Here is a 17,820-nt window from a genome sequence, read left to right as displayed (position 1 = left end):
CACCCGCTGAGAAAGCATTTCCCCAGCCCTAGGAGGGTCCTTCGACCTCTCCCGAGGGAAGGAAGCTGAGCCCCACCCACCATGGGGCGTGGTCGGATAAGTCCCGCCTCCAAGAGAGAGATCTCTGTCATCATTGGCTAGTACTGAAGGGGCGGCCCTTACATCACAGTGCTGTCCCCGCCTCCTCCCGAACTCAGGGGCGGGGACACTGCGCCTGCGCCGTGGAGTCCGACTTCTGAGTCTTGCGACTCTGTGACCCCGAGGCGGCGGTGACCCTATGGCGGAGCCCCAGGAGGAATCGGAGCCGCTTCTGAGCCGGGCCCGCGGCGGCAGCGGCCGCTACTGCACGCCGGGTGTAGCCGCCTGCGGCAGCGTCCAAGTCGGCCCCGGTGAGCCGCGGCCAGGGGAAGGGCCGGGCAGCGCGGAGGTGGCGCGTGGGGGTCCCGCCCGCCCTCTCCGCGTCACTGCTGTCGCTTCGGGCATGCCCCCGGCCGGGGTCCGAGCGAGCCAGGGCGGTGCCGGGCGCAAGGGAGCCGCCTTCCCGATGACGGGGCGGCTTCGCCCTGCAGACCCCTGATGCGGGGCGTTGTTCCCTGCCCCCGGCCGGCCGGGCCGAGAGGCCTTCCTGAGCCCGGGGGCAGGCAGGTCCCTGCGGCCCTCCTCACCCCGCTGTGGCCCTGGGCGGACCCTTGCTCCTGCTTTCCGTCGATTTGCTTGGTGACTCCAAGGAGGCAGCACTTCCGTTTTCCCCAGTTCTTATGGGAGAAACTGAGGCACAGAGAGGGGCGTTCGCCTACCCAAGGTCACACAGCCAGGAAGTGACCGAAGTGAGATTCGAACCCACTTGGGGGTGAACTGTGAGCTTGGGTATGCCTCCCCGGGACAGGACAGCTTCCTCCCACCGTCTTCTGCAACTCTCTCCTGCCCTTCCTGTTTATCCGTGAGAGATTGCTGAATCCTGGGAGGGTGGGGAGGGTGTGCTGGCCAGACACCCAGGGCTTGGGTGCTGAGTTAGGGAAGGAGGGGCCTCAGCCTCGTTTTACAGAGGGGGAAACTGTGGCCCAGAGAGTCTCCAGGACCTGTCCAGTATCACAGCCCTGAGATCTGTCACAGCGGCTGCAGGCACCCACTCTGGGCCATCCTGGGGCCACTTCCTGTGTTGGGGACATGTCTGTAGTATGCGCCCATTCATGGGATATTGGGGCAGCTCCCTGACAGGAGGTGGAAAATAAATCCACCTTCCCATCTCAGAGGCTCTCCCTTTGTCCATCCAGCCCATGCAGACCTCCCAGGGCCCTGGACAAGGGACATGGGACTTGGTGGCATTCTGGGGGGACGCAGACTTTGTGTCTGGACGTCTGGCCTCCTTTCTGGTGCTGCCGGCTGTGTGACCTTGGCAGGGTGCCTAATCTTTCTGAGTCTCAGTAAGAGGGCCGTGGTCATGGGGGCTGCTCTAGGGGTGGGGGTGTTGTGAGGATTCAGAATCCAGGTGCCTGGCTGGGTGGCATCACTGGTGCATGTCGGTGCCAATGGCTGTTCCGGGCGGAGGGCCATGATCACTGCTGGTCCCAGCCCTGGCAGAGCACACACCAGGCAGGAGAGCCATGTGGCAGGGAGAGGAGCCAGGGCAGGCAGTGTGGCTGGGGAGGGGGACTCTGGGGAGGGTTCTCTGTCCTGACACCAGGGCCTTGGTGGTGGCTTCTGCAAACGTGCACAGGACACTGTTCTGGATGTCCCTGGCCAGGCTGTCCAGCGAGGCTCTGCGGGTCCTCATTGAGTTTGTACCCAGCTCCCGTGCGAGGCTCCCGGATGGGCCCTGAGCTTAGGGGCTTCCTGTCCTGTTGCCTGACTCTCCTCCCAACCATGGTGGGGGAAGGCTGCTGCTGGGTGTCCCGCGGAGCCCCCTGGGCCCTGTGGTCAGGTCCTGACTCACCCTCCCTCATGGGCCATGAGCACAGGGCGGGGATAGTCCTTTTCTCGTTCCTGGTCAGGGATTAGGGAAAGTCAGAGCCCAGGACTGCTATTCTCTGGAAGCGGCTTTGAGAACAACAGTGACGACGAATGTTTATGAATGGCTTCCCGTGCGTAGCTCTCACCCTACAGTAACCCATGCAGCCCGCCCATCGGCCGTGCTGTGTAGGGGCTGCAGGAACTGAGGCACAGAGAGGTGACGGGGCTTGCCCGGGGTCTCACAGGGAGCTGGTCAGGACCCTGGCCAGGGAGCGGGGCTGGAGTTGGGGGCTGGAGCCAGAGGGAGGTTTATACTGGGCTGTTGGAGAGGGGAGGCTTGGGGCAGGGGGACCGGCGAGGCTGATGTGGGACCTGGCATTTGAGCCCCTACGTCCTCTGCACCCTGACATTATCTACCCTGGTGTGCCAGCGGGCTGATGGGCATGCTGACAAGTGAGTGCCACCTGGGCTGATGAGTCCCTGGATGGCCAAGCTGAGGGACAGTGCTCCTGGTAGGGCCGAGCCTGGGCAGGGGTGTGCAGGCTTTGGAGAGCTTGGCCTTGGCGGAGGGTGGGGTGGCGTGGAGGGCCACGGAGGAAGCAGCAGGTGTGCTGCCCGTGGTGCCAGGCTGGGGGCAGAGTGTGGACTTTGTCCTGGAACAGTGGGGACCCATGGAAAGCTGTGATGTGCTGACTGAGGGCTTGTGGCAGGACCCCTCTGGCTGCTGCAGGAGGGGAGACGGAGGCTGATGGCAGGGCTGTGAAGCCAGGTGGGATGCCTTCCTGAGGGCTGGTGCCTCGAGGGCTGGGTGGCCCTGAGTGAGCTCTCAGTTCTGGTCCTGGAGCGAGCTCGGGGTCCTTGGGCGGCCTTTCCCTGGTCTAGAAAGCTCATATCCAGGGATCCCTGCAGGCTGAGTTCCCCCTCCCCTGGGGGTTTGGTCCCCAGGACCTCTCGGAGTCCCCCCTTAGGCTCCCCTTGGCTCTTCGCTGGATAAATAAGCTTTGAGGGCTACTGTGTGCCAAGCCCCGCGCCTCAGAGCCTCCCTGGGAGAAATTTAGGTCCCTCAGAGCCAGCATGGAGGTTGTACAGGGGGTGGGGGCGTGGGGAATGGTGGTGGAAGGGGTGGGGAGCCAGGGTGCTCGTCCTGGGTGACGCAGCAAGGGGATGGCAGAGACAGGACAGAGTCTAGTCGTCTGCCTCTGTCCAGGGGTCCCCGCATCCACAGTTGTTCCCCAGGCCCTGCAGACAGTGGCAGCTACGTCCCCGGGGCGGCAGGCAGAGTGGGCAGTGGCCTCCCGGCCTCTGGCTTCCGCTCCTTTGCTCCAGAGCCCTGCACACTCTGTGCGCTCAGTACCAGTTAAGGGCGGTTTGGGCAGCTGCTGCCTTCAAGGGTCCGGGGGTAAAGGAGGGTCTGGTGGAGGCTGGGGTGCTGGGCTGAGGTTCGAGCCACCTGACTTGTCCTGAAGGCCCCTGGGCATCGGGGCCTGCCCCACCCCAGCCTCCCTGGCCTGGAGAACACAAGTTGCTGATTGGTGAAGGTGCCCTTGGCTCCTGCCCACCGCCCCCCTCCCCAGTGGAGGGAGGGGGGTGACTTGGTTATGGCTACCTGGCCCTGTGGGCCTCAGAAGATCTGGCTTAGTTTTCAGTGTGTGACGGAGGGTTATTCAGTGTCTCAAGTTTTCAGGTTTCAACTTGACTTATCAGCGTGCAATCTGTGATCTTATTTGGTGGCGCGTAGGCAGGCAGTGTGACCCATCTCACTGTCAAGGCAGCTGGGGTGCTGTGTCCCACCCAACAAAGGCCACCCAGAGGCTGGCGGTGGGATGGGGCAGGAGGGTGGCCTCAAGCATGCTCCGTGGGCTGGCCCGGGCCTGGGGGCTGCTGCCCTTGTGTTGGGGGCTGAGCTGGTTGGCTGTTAACCCCCTCATTTGATGGGGGAGACGGGAGCAGTGACCTGAAGCCCATGGCCCTCAGCCTTTGAGCCAGCAGATGGGGTTCCAGGGGCCAAGCCCCCCCCCCCCCCCCGTCTGGTTCCGTCTCACTGGCTGCTTCGTGCCCTCCATCACTCTGCCCTGGGGGGCGGGGACCGTGGAAGCTGCCCCTCTCCTGGGCCCAGAGCTCGTGCATGCGCTGCAAGACCTCAGACCCTGTCCCAACACGGGGACACAGCCCACCCGGGGTCCCGTCCTGTGGGCAGTGCACACACGCTGCTGGGCCAAGGGCATCTCCTTCCAGAGCCTGGAAGGAGCGCAGTCAGGTTCCTGCCTGCTCCTCACCCACCGTGTTCTCTCTGCCCGCAGGCGCTCCGGCTGGGCGGGACCTGTGCTTGGACCAGGCTGTGGTCCTCATCGAAGACGCCATCCAGGTGGGCGGCACCTGCTCCTGGTGGCTGGGCCTGGGCTTGTCCCTGGGCCTCGGGGGGACTGGGTGATGGCTGCCCCACGGGCCCTTCACGCCTCGCCGTCCTGGGCCGGGGCTGGGGTCGTTGGACTGTGTGGCCATTGTGACCGTGACGACCGGGCTTCGGGGCGTGGGCCCCTCGAGTCCTCCCTGCGGCGGTGGGTGCTGGGCAGTCTTCTGGGTCCCTGGTCATTCATTCGTTGATTCACCACCTGCCAAGGGCTGCCCTGTCCTGTGAAAGTTGCCCAAAGGTGACGAGACCTTCCCCCTCTGCAGAGGACACACAGGCTTAACTAGGGAAATGGACAGTGGGAGTGAGCAGGGCTCCTTGTGGGGATAAGGCTGGGGGCATCTGGGGGCACAGAGCTGAGGTGGGGTAGGGGGTCGGCCTGGCACAGAGGAGGGGTGAACCTCAAGGGCAGACAGGGGGTGCAACTGTGCGTCCAGCAAACCAGTGTCCGCCCCTGCCAGCCCTGGGGGACCGCCCCTCAGGTGCCCTCCCTCTGCTGGGCAAACCCTGCAGCTTGGGGAGGGGTCTGACCTTGCCGGGTGGAAGCGGACCCTGCGGCTCGCAGTCTGTGTCCTTGCCTTGGGCTTGCGGGGGTGGGGGGTGAGAGGGGCGCCCTGCAGGGGGCTGGCTCTGCCGTGGCACAGAGTGGCCCCTCACGCTCCCTGTGCCCCCTCCCCGCTCCAGTACCGCTCCATTAATCACCGCATGGACGCCCGGTCGCTGTGGCTCTGCCGATGGTACTACTCCAGCACCTGCCAGTGGTGAGAGCGCATGCATGCGGTGCGGGGGCAGAGCCAGCCTGGAGGGGGCGGGTCTCCGGGTACAGGCGGGCTCCCCTCCCTGGTGAAGCACCTCCTGGAAGCAGACTGTGGACAGAAGGGCTCCTCTGGGGTGGGGGGTTCCTTTCCAGAACATTCTGGGCAGCCGTGGCAGTAGAATTTGACCCGATGAATGTTATCTGACCGCACATGAGTGGCCACGGAGCCGGAAGTGTGGGCTCAGCCCTTTGGACGCGTGGACTCCGCCCTGTGGCCTTCTAGACATCCTGCCTCATGCCCGGCTTTTTCGGCCCTGGAGTGTGGCTGCTTCCGGCTTTTTGACCAGCGTTTGTCCCTCCCAGGGTTCTGAGCCTCACCATCTTCCTGATCTTGGCCTTGGCTTTTGTTGAGACCCCCTCCTCCCTCGCCAGCACCTCGGACGTGCGCTACCGCCTGGCCCCCTGGGAGCCGCCCTGCGGCCTGACCGAGGGCCTGGAGGCGCTCTGCCTGCTGGTCTTCACGGCCGACGTCTCCGTGAAGGTGATGGGGCGCGCCTTCCTGCTGGCTGCTGCTTTCCGGGGTGATTTTTAGCGCTTCTGGAGCTGGTTGTCTGTCCGGCTGTGCCCCGCTGAGCAGTGGCAGGGAGAATCCCGGGCCTTTGGAAGCCCTTCTTCTTCCCCAGAGCATGGCGGTGGCGGGGCACAGCCTGGGGGGCGCTGGGTGGGAGTGGCAGAGGGCCGGCAGTGATGCTGTGGGGGCTGGGGGGGGGCAGAGAGGAGAGGAGCTGTGTGCAGCTCTGGCTTCTGTGACCCAGGTCCTTCCAAAAACGGGAGGTGGGCCCTGCCTGGCTTACCCGAGCTTCTGAGCTGTGTCAGGACTTCAGAGCCACTTCCCAGTGGGACGGGGTGGGTGCTGCTGGCCGCTGCTGGCCACACCTTCCGTCGCCTTTGTCGGCCCCACGCCTGGATGGGGCGGGCTCACCCTGCCTGCAGGGCCCCCGCCCTCAGTGGCCCGACCCTGAGGGGCACGGGTGAGCCTCTGTGCTCGCCTGTGCAAGTCTGAGCCACAGGCAGGCACGCACGGAGGGCCCCGGGCAGTTTCTTCTTCTTTTTTAGCCTATAATGTGGGTAGGAGGCCTAGGTGTTTCTAAACTGGAACTGAAACTGGTGAGAAGTTCTCATTTGTGTTTTCTGAGTGGTTGGTACTTTGAGGAAGGTGGGAAAGAGCACACGTTTTTATCCGTGACCTCTGGGGGCCTTAGGGATAGGACCCAGGCGGTGACAAAAGCCCACATCTCCCAAGGCACAGACCTGAGCGCCTGCTCTGTTTCCTAGTCTTTTCCAGAACGATTCCCAGGCAGAGGCAGATGGGGGGGTGGATGGGCCGAATGAGCAGGGCCCGCTGCCAGTGAGGACACGGAGGCAGTGGTTAAGTGCTGAGCCGGGGTCATGAGATGCCCAGGTCACGAGGAGGCCGGGCGAGGCGTGTGGGCATCCGTGTGGGCATCCGGACCGTCGCTCAGCTTCCTGCTCTGAGTCACATGGAGACCACACCGCGGGCCACGGCTGCCCTGCCTCACCCGTGGTCCGTGTGCATGGCCTTGGTGTGAGCCGCTGTCTCTTCTGCAGGGCTACCTGGTGGGGTGGGCCCAGTTCCGGAAGAACCCCTGGCTGCTGGCCTACCTCGTGGTGCTGCTCGTGTCTCTGGTGGACTGGATCGTGTCCCTCAGTCTCGTCTGTCAGGAGGTAGGTGGTGAGGAGGGTTTGACGGGGAGCAGGGAGCTCCCGGGCGCTGGGGGCGTGTGTGGGCCCAACTGCCCAGGTGAATGGGGCTGGAGTCCCGAGGCCCTGCCACCACCTGCCCGCTGCCCAGCTCTGCCTGCCCTCCGGAGCACTGTGGTCACTCACTGGCCAGGGAGCCTCATTCCCATTTTGCAGATGATAACACTGAGGCCTAGAGAAGGCGCGAGGACCTGGGACCAAGTTCCAGGTGTAATTCCCGCCGTGTGCCAGCTCTGAGGCAGCCCCAGCCTCGTCACCTGCAGCATCGGTTTCCCCAGAAGCCAGAAGCACCGCTCTGAGATCCCATAGGATAGAGCTGGGAAAATTGGCTTGGGGACATAGGTAGCCATCAGGGCTGGTCAGGGACACACGAGCCCATCAAGTGCTTGAGGAGAGCGAGTTTAACACAGAGGCTTCAACTGGTGTTGAGGAACCAGCAAAGGGAGAAGGGGACCCAGCAAACCCAGAGCCGCAGGCAGGATCCCCCCTCCAGACGGGCCGGGGGTGGGATGGAAGGGGGTTAGGGGTATGGAACCTGGGAGCTCATGGGAGGGGCTCGGCTGGGACCCTGCCCTCTGCCCTCTGGGGTCGGGGTGCTGGCGGAGGCGGAGGCTGCATGCCCTGGTGCTGCCAGTGGGAACTGCAAGTGGACAGAAGCTGGCAGGTGCCCCTCCCTCCTCCTGCCTCCCACCTGCCTCCCCCCGGGGCCCCCGCTGGGCCAGGGTGGCCCATGAAGAAGGGATGACAGCCCAGTGTCTCAGCAGGGTTGCAGGGTGGGAGGAGGTCACAGCACCCCCTTCAGCCCCCCATGCCTGCTGCACGTCCTGCAGGACCGCCAGCGGTGCACGCTTCTCCCCAGAAGATGCCGCCCGCCTTCCCGCCTTCCCACCGAGGGTGGGGGGGAAAGGACGGGGACGCTCTCACCCCCTCCCCAGATCGGGTAAAGGTGGGCCCAGCTGCCACCAGCTCCATTCCTGGGTGACATCCATCATGGCCGTCGTGTTGCCAAACGTTCCATCACTTCGAGGCTGGTCTGTGAACCTCGCCACTGCCACCTGTCCTTCCGTGACGCTGCGGGGGGCGCAGGGGGAGGGGAAGAGGGGCGTGTGTCTGCATGACTAGCGAGGAGGAGACCCCTGAGGCTCCGCAGGCCTTGGTGGTGGTGGTCGAGGACCTGGGGATACAGTGTCCTCTGCTCCCCGCCCCCCGTGCCCTCTGCTTCGATCGGGGACCCAGACCTTTGGTCCGGAGTCCTCGGTGGTCCTGCCTTGTTGTTCCTGGAGTTTTGTGATAATTTTCCATTTTGGGGAGTTCCCGTCGTGGCGCAGCGGAAACGAATCTGACTAGTATCCATGAGGATGCAGGTTCGATCCCTGGCCTCGCTCAGGGGGTTAAGGATCTGGCGTTGCCGTGAACTGTGGTGTAGGTCGCAGAAGCAGTTGGGATCTGGCGTTGCTGTGGCTGTGGTGTAGGCCGGTGGCTACAGCTCCGATTAGCCTGGGAACCTCTATGGGCTGCAGGTGCGGCTCTAAAAAGACAAAAAGAAAATTTCCGTTTTGGATGTACCTCAGGGGATCCCTGACAGGGGCCTCCCTGCCCCTCCAGGCTGCAGCACCCCAATCTGTCCTTCGTAATTAGAGTCTTCCACCCCCATTGGCCCCCCCACCAGCCCTCTTTTCACGACCAGCCCAGGGGCCTGGGATACATGCCTCAGGACTGGGTGCTTCCCGCCCTGCAGGACCTGGAATTGTGGGGTGGGGAGTGGGTGTGTTGCTGCTCCTGTCCTAGTGCTCAGAGTTTTCCTGCCCCACAAGGGGCTCCCCCACCGCAGGCCATCAGGCCCTCCTCCTAGGCACCTGCTTCAGGACAGGGCCGTGGTAAGGTGGGCACTGGGGCCCCTGGTTGGGTGCAGCGTCGGCCCTGAGGCTTGGCTGGTGGTCCTGGGAGAGGCGTCAAGGGCAGGCAGCCAGAGCCCACTCCTGCTAACCCATCTGCCGAGGACAGAGGAGTGCTTTGCCTGGGGAGGGGCTGGCGACTTATCCGTCCACCTGGGGCCGCGTGGGGCCGGTGCTGGGCTCTGCTTCGGGCAGGATGGGCCCTCAGTAGTGGCCTTGGGGTGTGCTCACACTTTTGGCCCCAGACATTGTCTGTTCCTGTCTCGGTGGCCACTTTGTCTGCGGCCCATGGAGATCGGAGCGGGTGGTCAAGGGGAGAGGCCGAGGACATCCGCAGATGTGTCCCCTGTCCAGATGCGTCATTTGTCCCAGACGCCTCGCGGGTGCCCCCTTGGCCCGTCTATGCAAGTCCTCCCCCGATCTCCTCTTCCATGGACCCTGCCCTCCGCAAAGCTTCCCCCGTGGCACCGTCTCCGGGACTTGCCTGATGGAGGTTGTCACACTGCATGCAGTCCACTTCTGGCAGGGCTGGCCCTTCACTCAGAACCGTCTGCCAACCAAACCCGAGGTGCCCCGGGGCCCCTGTGGCCAGCTGGTCAGTGATCAAAAACTGCCATGGCCTCGGGGAGGCCCAGGGCCCCCGACCTGCTCAAGCCTGGTCTTTCCTGTCCTTTCGAACCTGATGGTGTCCTGCCCCCACCGCCCTGCGGCTGGAGGGTCAGATCACACGTGGTCCCCCACCAGTCGCCTGGGGCCCTGGTGGTCCCTATGGCCGTTTCTTGCAGGGGACTCGTTCTCTGCCTGGGGCCCTGGTGACCCCGGGGCCGTTTCTTGTCAGGGACTAGCTCTGTGCAGGTCAGCGAGTGGCTTCTCTGCAGGGCCTCCAGGACCTGGGCTGTGATTCTCAGTGTGGTTGAAGTCTCGCCAGGGGCTGAGCAGGCACTGGGCCGGCTCTCCTTGCAGGCAGGTCACGTGATCACGCCTCCCCACTTTCCGCGTGTCCCTGGATCCGTGGCAGTGCCGTGGTCCCGGCTGTGGGCAGGTTGGGTATCGCGCCCGGGGAGGCTGTGCTCTGCTCCGTCTCTAACTACAGGTGAGGGTCCAAGACCCGGGCTGGGGTGTGGCTGGACCTCTGGCCTCTGCTTGGCCTGGGGGCGGCTGAAAGGGCCTTCGTGTGGGCCCAAGACTGGAGCTTCTGTCGGGGGGCGGGGGGTAGCGAGCGGGTCGTGGGCGGAGGTGGGGAGCCTGGTCCCGAGCCTGACCTTCACCGCTGCGTCCTTCTGCCTTCTCGGTCCTGCGGGGAGCCGGGCCCCTTCTAAGAATGAGTGCAGCCCAGGGGGGCTGAGTGAGACACTGGGTCGCTCACTTCACAGACCTCCCGAGGCCTTTCTGTGCACTGGCCGAGGGGGGCCGAGGGCCCAGGAAGCAGCTGAGGTGCAGAAGGCCCAGAGCGAGGCGGGGCCGGGGGAGAGGAGCCCAGAGCGGCGTGAGGCAGAGGAGGCCTTTACGGCAAGATGGGGAGGGTCCGGTCCAGGCAGCCAGCTGAGCAGAGACAGCGGGGGGCGCAGAGCCATCAGCACAGTGACAGTGAGACGCGGGCCCAGGACGGGGCTGGCCTGGGTCTCTAGACAGCCATGGGGGGCCTGGGCAGGGAGGGGACTCCGTCAGCCTTGTTTTCTGGCACAAGAGGTCCAGTAGGACGTGAGTGTGGAGTTGGCCTTGGAGGTCGAGCGTGGCGTGGTCCTGACAATGGCGAAGACAGGCCAGTCCCCTGGGGCGGGAGCCGGAGAGCGGGGAGGAGGGGGCGTCCAGCACGAGGTCGGCCCCAGAGGTGGTGGCCAAGGCACCAGGCGGGGGACGGAAGGCGATCTCGGGCTCAGAGGCCTGGTGGCCACTGCGGGTGGCTCCTTGGAAGGAGGGGGTTGGCTGGGGGGGAGCGGGAAATGGATGTGTCCCACGTGGGAGGGGCTGGGGTCCTGAGCACGGGGAGGGGGCCCCTTTGCTAGTGACAGGAGGGAGGAGTGGAAGGGGTGTGTGTGTGTGTGTGTGTGTGAGAGTGTGTGTGTGGAGGTGCGGGGTTCCTGCTGCGGTTTCTGCCCTGCGTGCGGGAGCCGAGGCCCAGAGCCGAGTGGCAGGGCAGGGCTGTGGAGAGGAGGCGTGGAACAGCCCCCCAATGGCAGGACAGAGCCGGAGGGTTACTGGAGACCCTTCCCAGGTGCTGGCGGGTCTGGGGTTCTGAGCTGGGCCCCGGGAGGGACGTGGGGGGCTGTTGAGAGCCTGTGAGGTTGAGGCCGGGTGTGCTGGGAGCGTGGGGACAGCTGGGGCCCGTGGCTGTCCCCACGCAGAGGGTCAGAGTCTGGGCCCGTGTGCTGTGTGGCCACTGGTGCTCAGGGTCCCCGTCTGGTCTCTTCCAGCCTCTGCGGGTGCGCCGGCTCCTGCGCCCCTTCTTCCTGCTGCAAAACTCCTCTATGATGAAGAAGACGCTCAAGTGCATCAGGTGGTCGCTGTCCGAGATGGCCAGGTGGGCGCTGGGGTGGGCGCTTGGCCCAGGCGGGCACTGGGGCTCCCCCCTCCCATCCCGGAGTATGGCCGCGGCACCTTGAGGAGTCTGGTGGGTGGGTGGGCATTTGAGGGTCTCTGTCTTACGCCCCACCCCCCCCCGATGGAAGCTTCCACCTTGGCTGTGACCACCCCCCCCTACCCCCCCAGCCTCTCCCTCCCCACCTCCAGGGCTGCTTTGGCTTGCTGTCCGCTGAGACCCCAGAAAGCAGTGCTCCCCCTGTCAGCCCCCATGATTCACGGGGCTGACCCTCCACCGTCCGGCCCACGGTGATGGAAGCGGCCTTTCCCCTCCCAGAGCCCTTGAGGTCCTTGGATGCCGCTCTCCCAGGCCCTGGACGTGCCCCGGGGGCTGCACTGTTCCTGCGAGAAAAGAGCTTCCACTGAGCAGGGCTGCGAGTGGGCGGCAGCTTCCAGGGCGGAAGGGGCCCGGGTGCCGGGAGCTCCCTGGCGGCCGGGTCAGCCATCCCAGAGCCCTGTGCGCTGAGTGCCGCTCTCGCCCCCAGTGTCGGGCTGCTGCTGGCCGTCCACCTGTGTCTCTTCACCATGTTTGGGATGCTCCTCTTCACTGGCGAGAAGGTACCGAGCTCCCGGCCTGGCCCGTGCTTACTCTGCAGGGAGTCCTGGGGCCGGGAAAGGCAGGGACCAGGAGGCGACCAGGCGGTCCCGCTGAGCCGCTGCCAGGGCGCCTCTGCCCTGGGCTCAGGCCTGGCCGCTCTGCCTGGCTGCCCCCCGCCCCCGCCCCCTCTCTCCCAGGTCACCGACCCGCCCTCCCCGCAGCCGTCTTAGGCGCTCAGACCGTCTTAGGCGCTCAGACCGGCCATCAGGGCGGCCACTGTCACAGCGCCCCTGCCCATCTTCCGAGGGCGGCTCTTAGTGGGCTTCCCACCTGCCCCCCCAGCCCCTCTCCCGCCCCCAGCAGCTTGTTGCTGTGTGGCGATGTCACCTTGGGCCCACCCTGCTTCTGTCCTCTCATGTTCTTTGCTCATGGCCTGGCCGGTGTCCTTGTCCTCCGGGCTGGGCTGTCCTGCGCCTCTGACCTGGGGTGGTGCCCGGCGCTTGCCCAGGGCTGGTCTTGAGGTTGTGGCTGTGCTGCCTGTGAGGGAAAAGCCCAAAGACTGAACCTCTGAGCCCTGGCGGGGAGTCATCTCTGGAGAGCCAGAGCCCCCTTTGTGTGCCTGTGTGTGTGTGTCTATGTGTTGTGTATGTGTGTCTGCGTTGTATTGTGTGTACCATGTGGGTATCTGTGTTTGTCTATGTGTGTATGTGGGTATGTGTTGTGTGTACTGTGTGTGTCTGTTGTGTGGGTGTCTGTATGTATTGTGTGTACCGTGTGCATATCTATGTTTGTCTATGTGTATATCTGTGTGTGTGTTGTGTGTAGTGTGTGTGTCTGTATATATATGTGTTGTGCATTCTCTGTGTGTGTCTGTGTGTGTACGTTTCTATGTGTTGTGTGTACCATGTGTGTGTATTTGTATTGTGTGTGTCTATGTGTATATCTGTGTGCATGCTGTGTGTGTGTGTTGTGTCTGTGTATGTGTTGTGTGTGCTGTGTGAGTGGGGTGTGTGTGCATGTCTGGGTGGTGGGCACAGCTAGAGGTGGCACCGGCCAACTGAATCTGATGCTGCTGTTTTGCGGTGTCCGGGGCGGGTGTGGGGGCTGGGGTGGGGCTCTGCCCTGGGAACGCCGAGGGTCCCGAGGTGCCTGGCAGGGTTGGCCCTTCTGCTGGCTCCGTTTCTGCCACACAGAAGCCGGGGCTGGGGCCTCTGGGAGGTCGCAGTGGGGTGGGGGCTTCCCCGGCAGGAGGTGACTGGCGGTGGTGGTGGTGGTGGGGGGCAGGGGGCTGTGGGAGGCTGACAGCGCCCTGCAGAGGGTGGAGGCCTCTGTCCTGGGGGTCCTCTTGTCCCCAGCGACTTGGTCTGTAAGATGCACGGGAGCTGAGCCTTCCTAGGTCGGCGAGCTTGGCTTGTGGACGGTGGTGTGTCAGGCAGAAAGGGCAGCCCCGGGAGGGCACGGCCTCCCTCCTGGTGTGCCTGAAGCCCCGGCAGGGGTGGGGGCATCCTCCAGGCCCCTTGGCTGCTGCTCCTTTGAGGGGTTTCCTCCGTCCGCCTCCTCCGTCATCCTCGCGGGCTTGGGAGGTGGCCTCCTCCCTCAGCAGCAGCCGCCCCCACACCCTCCTGCCCCACCCGTGGCAGAGTGCCCAGTGGAGGCCACCGGTCTGTGACTCCATCCCAGGGGTTTGTGACCACCAGTTAGCTCACCTGTCCCCTGGTCCCCACGACTGGGCAGACCAGTTAGCTCACCTGTTCCCCGGTCCCCACGACTGGACAGACCAGGTGAGGATGCAGCGGCCCCAGGCCCGGTGCAGGAGTGGGAGCGTGGCGGCGGCTCCTGCGGAGGTTCCTGGTGGGAGGGGGGCTTGGAGGGCTGGCTGAGAGCTTTTTCCCATGGTTCCCAGCAGGCCTGCTCCAGTGGCCAGTGCCCCCATGGGTGTGCTGTGTCCCCAAGCGTTGGCTTCTGGGCCTGGAGGTCCTGAGTTAGGTCCTGTCCAGCCCTGAGCTCAGCACCTGCTGCTGAGCCCACGTGGGTGGTCCTGGCTCGCTGGGTCCAGGGCCCGGAGCTCTGGTGGCCCCAGGCCTTAGCCGGCGAGCCAAGACCTCCGGGCTGCCCTGTCTGTTCGGCAGGATGATGGGCCAGACAGGGAGAGGCTGACCTACTTCCGCAACCTGCCCGAGGCGCTGACTTCGCTCCTGGTGCTGCTGACCACCGCCAATAACCCTGATGGTGCGAAGGGTGAAGGGGAGGGCTCTAGGGAGTGGGCGCCTTTGTCCTGAGTCCTTAAGTCACACCCCCGCCCCGCCCAAGGGAAAGCTGAACTTTCGGCCTGTGGGGAGTGGTCAGGGGGAGGCAGAAAAGATGAGCATCCTTGAGAGGTAGTGAGCACCCCGTCCCCAGGGTATGCAAGCAGATGTGAGAATCCGCTTTGTTTGGACAAGAAGGCGTCCTAGCTCCTAATACAGGGCCTTCCTCTCTGTGGCGAGGACAGTGGTGAGAGGCACGGGAACCACTGGACACGGGGGTCGCGAGCACATACGTATTTTCTCCCCCTTCTTGCAGTGATGATTCCTGCGTATTCCAAGAACCGAGCCTACGCCATCTTCTTCATAGCCTTCACCCTGATAGGTGGGTCTGGGGCGGGGGCGGGTCTGTAGGGGTCACTTGGGCCAAGACGCTGCCCCACGTGATAGGACCACAAAAACTCAGGGCGAGGTGTGCTCCCGATCCCGTGACTTCATCTCAGCGTGGCTTCCCCGGCCCCTGTGACCACGGATGGCCCCATCCTCCATGCCCTGCTGGCAGCCAGGTGGCACGCCCCAGGCCCCGTCCCTTCTCGCTGTGCCCTTGTCCACCCTCTGGGCCTCCGCTCTGGGCCCCTGATGCTGCTGCTCCTTCCAGACTCTGCCCCCTTGCATGCAGTCCCCACGGACCCGGGGTCCCCCCTGACTGTGGCTTTTGTCTCCCCCAGGGAGCTTGTTTCTGATGAACCTGCTGACGGCCATCATCTATAACCAGTTCCGGGGCTACCTGATGGTGAGCAAGCTGCCGTCCCTGCCCGGCTGTGCGAGGGGCTGACCCTGGAGGCCCGGCGGGAGCGGACCAGCCCATGGCCCCGGGACTGTGTGGGTGTGGGTGGGAGGCTGGGGTCCATGGTGGTCTCGGCCCAGCTTCCAGCTCCCTCTTGCCGGTGAGTGGGAGCCAGGCCCATGCTCCCTCCCTGCCCCTCCCCCCAGGCTGTGCTGTCCCCACAGCCACCCGGGGGCTCCTCCCTTGCCCGGCCTCTTCTAGAGGGAAGCTGCCAGAAGCTCGCAGCTCCCAAACAATGACTCCGAACCCACCATGTGGGGGAATGGGGACCCCACATACTCCACGAAGGAGTGTGTGCCTTAGTGAGTTACACAGCGAGTGGCTGATGGCAGGACTGGGCCTCGTTGTCTGCGGCTGTTCCTCTGATGCTCACGGGCAGGGCGAGGGGCTGCTCCCCAGGCTGTGGAGGGCAGAACGCCCTCGGAGGCTGCCCGGGGACAGGGGATCGGCGGCCGGGGAAGGGGCTGCGCTGAGCCCCTCAGAGCCGTCCTCCTTTCAGAAATCTCTCCAGACCTCACTGTTGCGGAGGCGGCTGGGGACCCGGGCGGCCTACAAGGTCCTGTCCTCCTTGACGCCCCAGGGGTGAGTGCCGCGGCTCCGGGGCGGCGAGAGGGTCACGGGGGGATGTTGGCTGAGCCCCCACTCTGTGCCGAGCTCCCTGCTGGCGGCGGAGTGCAGTGCTCCTTTGGAATCATGGAGCCGCCACATCCCTGTGCTGCAGGGACTGCGTGGTCCTCAGGTCCAGGTGAACTCTTTGGCCTCGTGACCCCCCCGGAGATCCTGGGTTGGCGAGGAGCCACGTGCTCTGGCCTGTCCCCCACCCGACCCCCAAGGGGCACCCTCCGCACGCCCCTGTGCAGTGACTTGGTGTTGGGACCAGAGGGGCCTGGGACACATGTCCTCGGGTCTCAAGCCCTTCCCCAGCTGCTGCTGCTCCCCTTTAAGGTGGGCCGATGGGGTCTCTGGACGTGGGGGGACAGGAGGACCGAGGCCTTCCTTCGTGGAGGCCCTGTCATTGCCTGGGGCTGCTCAGTCTTCACGTGCAGTTCAAGCCAGAGGGTGGGGCACCTCAGGGTGCTGGGCTGGCTGGGCTCACGGCTGGGGTGTGTTTCCCCCCACAGCGTCGGGGTGAAGCCCCAGGACGTCCTGCAGGTGCTCCAGAAAGTTCAGCTGGACAGCGACCACAAAGAGGCCATCATGGAGGTGCCAGTCTCCCCACCCTCCCCTCCTCTCCCCTGCCTGTGTCTCTGGGCTCTGGGGGTCACGTGGGCATCATTTCAGATCCACCTGGCTGGCTCAGTCTGGGGGCGGCCCCCCTCTTTCCCTCGGCCTGGCTGACATGGACTTTCCTGCTTTGCAGAAACTGCATTCCCGCGATGCCTTGCTGTCGGCTGACGAGTTTCAGAAGCTCTTTGACACATTCGACAAGAGGGTGACTAAAGAGGTAAATGGAGCTGGGCTGGAGTCACCTGCCCAGTGCCAGGGCCACCTGGGGCTAGCAGGCAAGTCCTCAGTGTCTGTCGGCAGTGATCCCCTAGGTCAGTTTTCGTGACTGTGCCAGGATGCCTTCCCGGGAATTCTGGCCTCTAGGATGGTGCGAGGGAGCAGAGGGAGGTGGCCTCTTGGAAACTGGGGAGGCTTTGTTGACCTCAGGAAATTCACAGACCTCAGGGACTGGCCTGGGCCAAGCTTGGACCAGAGGAAGCTTCCAAATGTTTTCCTCCATTCCCGTGACAGACTCTTCTCCTCTTTCCACGCGTCCCTTCCTGGGAGGTTCCTCGGTTTGTCCAAAACCTTTACTCTTTTGTCCTAACACTTTGACACTGATTTTTAAATTTACCAGATGGGCCGCAGCATCCAGGTCAGCACTGCGTCCATAAGTCCCTGGGCTGCCTCCGTTTTACATAGCAGTTTTCTGGGGGTGGGTGGGTAGGGTGGGTGAGGGTGTGGCAGGGGGTGGTGTGGTGGAGGTGTTGGGAAATAGCCAAGCTGTGCACAGGCAGATTGTATGGGCAAGCAGAGGGGGCTGCCGCCCCAGCCACTTGGCCTTTAGAGGGCCAAGCGGTACTTGAGTGGGGACGGATTGAAGAAGTCTCCTGCTGATCAGACGCCTAAGAGCTCTGTGTCGCTGTTGAGTCAGTCAGCTCAGTTCCTGTAACAAATAACACAGCCTGGGGTGGCTTAAACAACAGGGCTGGAGGCTGGAAGTCTGAAGTGACAGTGTGGGCAGGGCTGGTCCCTCCTGAGGCCTCTCTCCTGGGCGTGTAGGTGGCCATCTTCTCCCTGTGTCCTCACAGGGCTCGTCCTCTGTGTGTGTCTGTGTCCTGACCTCCTCTCCTTATAAGGACACCAGTCCTATGAGATTAGCCCCCACCCCCCCAGTGACTGCGTTTTTCCCTTCATCACCTCTTGAAAGCCCCTGTTTCTGAGTGCAGTCACATCTGAGATCCTCGCAGTTGGGACCTCAAAATACAGATTTTGGGGGGATACATCTTAGCCCACAGCAAATGTCGGCTTCTCCAGCTCAACTTCCGTGGCCCCTCTCAGAGCGGTTTTCCTAAGAACGTGCTTTCCCGAAGCCTTTCCAGGTCATGCGGAGGCAGGTCCTGTTTAGCCTGGAGGGCCAGGGGCTGCACCCTTGGCTCTCCATCATTTGGGCCGTCTGCTGTCAGCATCCTCATTTTGGTACCCCGAGGGCACGGGAGGTGGTTGTCGGGAAACACAGGCAGACACTTGGTGTGCTCATGCACATCACGCCTCTGCTTGGGACGAGGCGAGGCAGCCGTGCCCGCTTCCAGGTGACTTGAAGGAAATTAGT

The 17,820-nt window shown here is 64.1% G+C and overlaps 1 protein-coding gene across 4 annotated transcripts in view; it reads left to right on the top strand.

Annotated features, from left to right (window-relative positions):
• The window catches only part of TPCN2 (two pore segment channel 2), a 35,799-nt gene continuing 18,181 nt past the window's right edge, over positions 203 to 17,820 (top strand). For 2 of the 4 annotated variants that reach the window (XR_002341414.1, XM_021082689.1), the window contains exons 1-13: positions 239 to 389; positions 4,251 to 4,315; positions 5,045 to 5,121; positions 5,481 to 5,658; positions 6,747 to 6,863; positions 11,209 to 11,315; positions 11,860 to 11,932; positions 14,042 to 14,141; positions 14,475 to 14,540; positions 14,884 to 14,948; positions 15,502 to 15,584; positions 16,124 to 16,205; positions 16,363 to 16,446. Coding sequence is in view for 3 of the 4 variants with exons in the window: in XM_021082689.1 (XP_020938348.1) it covers positions 278 to 389; positions 4,251 to 4,315; positions 5,045 to 5,121; positions 5,481 to 5,658; positions 6,747 to 6,863; positions 11,209 to 11,315; positions 11,860 to 11,932; positions 14,042 to 14,141; positions 14,475 to 14,540; positions 14,884 to 14,948; positions 15,502 to 15,584; positions 16,124 to 16,205; positions 16,363 to 16,446 (1,209 nt within the window). In the remaining variant the exon portion in view is untranslated. Of the gene's footprint in view, positions 390 to 4,250; positions 4,316 to 5,044; positions 5,122 to 5,480; positions 5,659 to 6,746; positions 6,864 to 11,208; positions 11,316 to 11,859; positions 11,933 to 14,041; positions 14,142 to 14,474; positions 14,541 to 14,883; positions 14,949 to 15,501; positions 15,585 to 16,123; positions 16,206 to 16,362; positions 16,447 to 17,820 lie in introns of all 4 variants that reach the window. The other 2 variants (XM_021082687.1, XM_021082688.1) reach the window with 2 other exon arrangements.

The sequence above is a fragment of the Sus scrofa genome, chromosome 2 (assembly GCF_000003025.6).
Source record: "Sus scrofa isolate TJ Tabasco breed Duroc chromosome 2, Sscrofa11.1, whole genome shotgun sequence".
In the NCBI taxonomy this organism is placed as follows: Eukaryota; Metazoa; Chordata; class Mammalia; order Artiodactyla; family Suidae; genus Sus; species Sus scrofa.
This window is presented reverse-complemented; position numbering and strand designations above follow the sequence as displayed.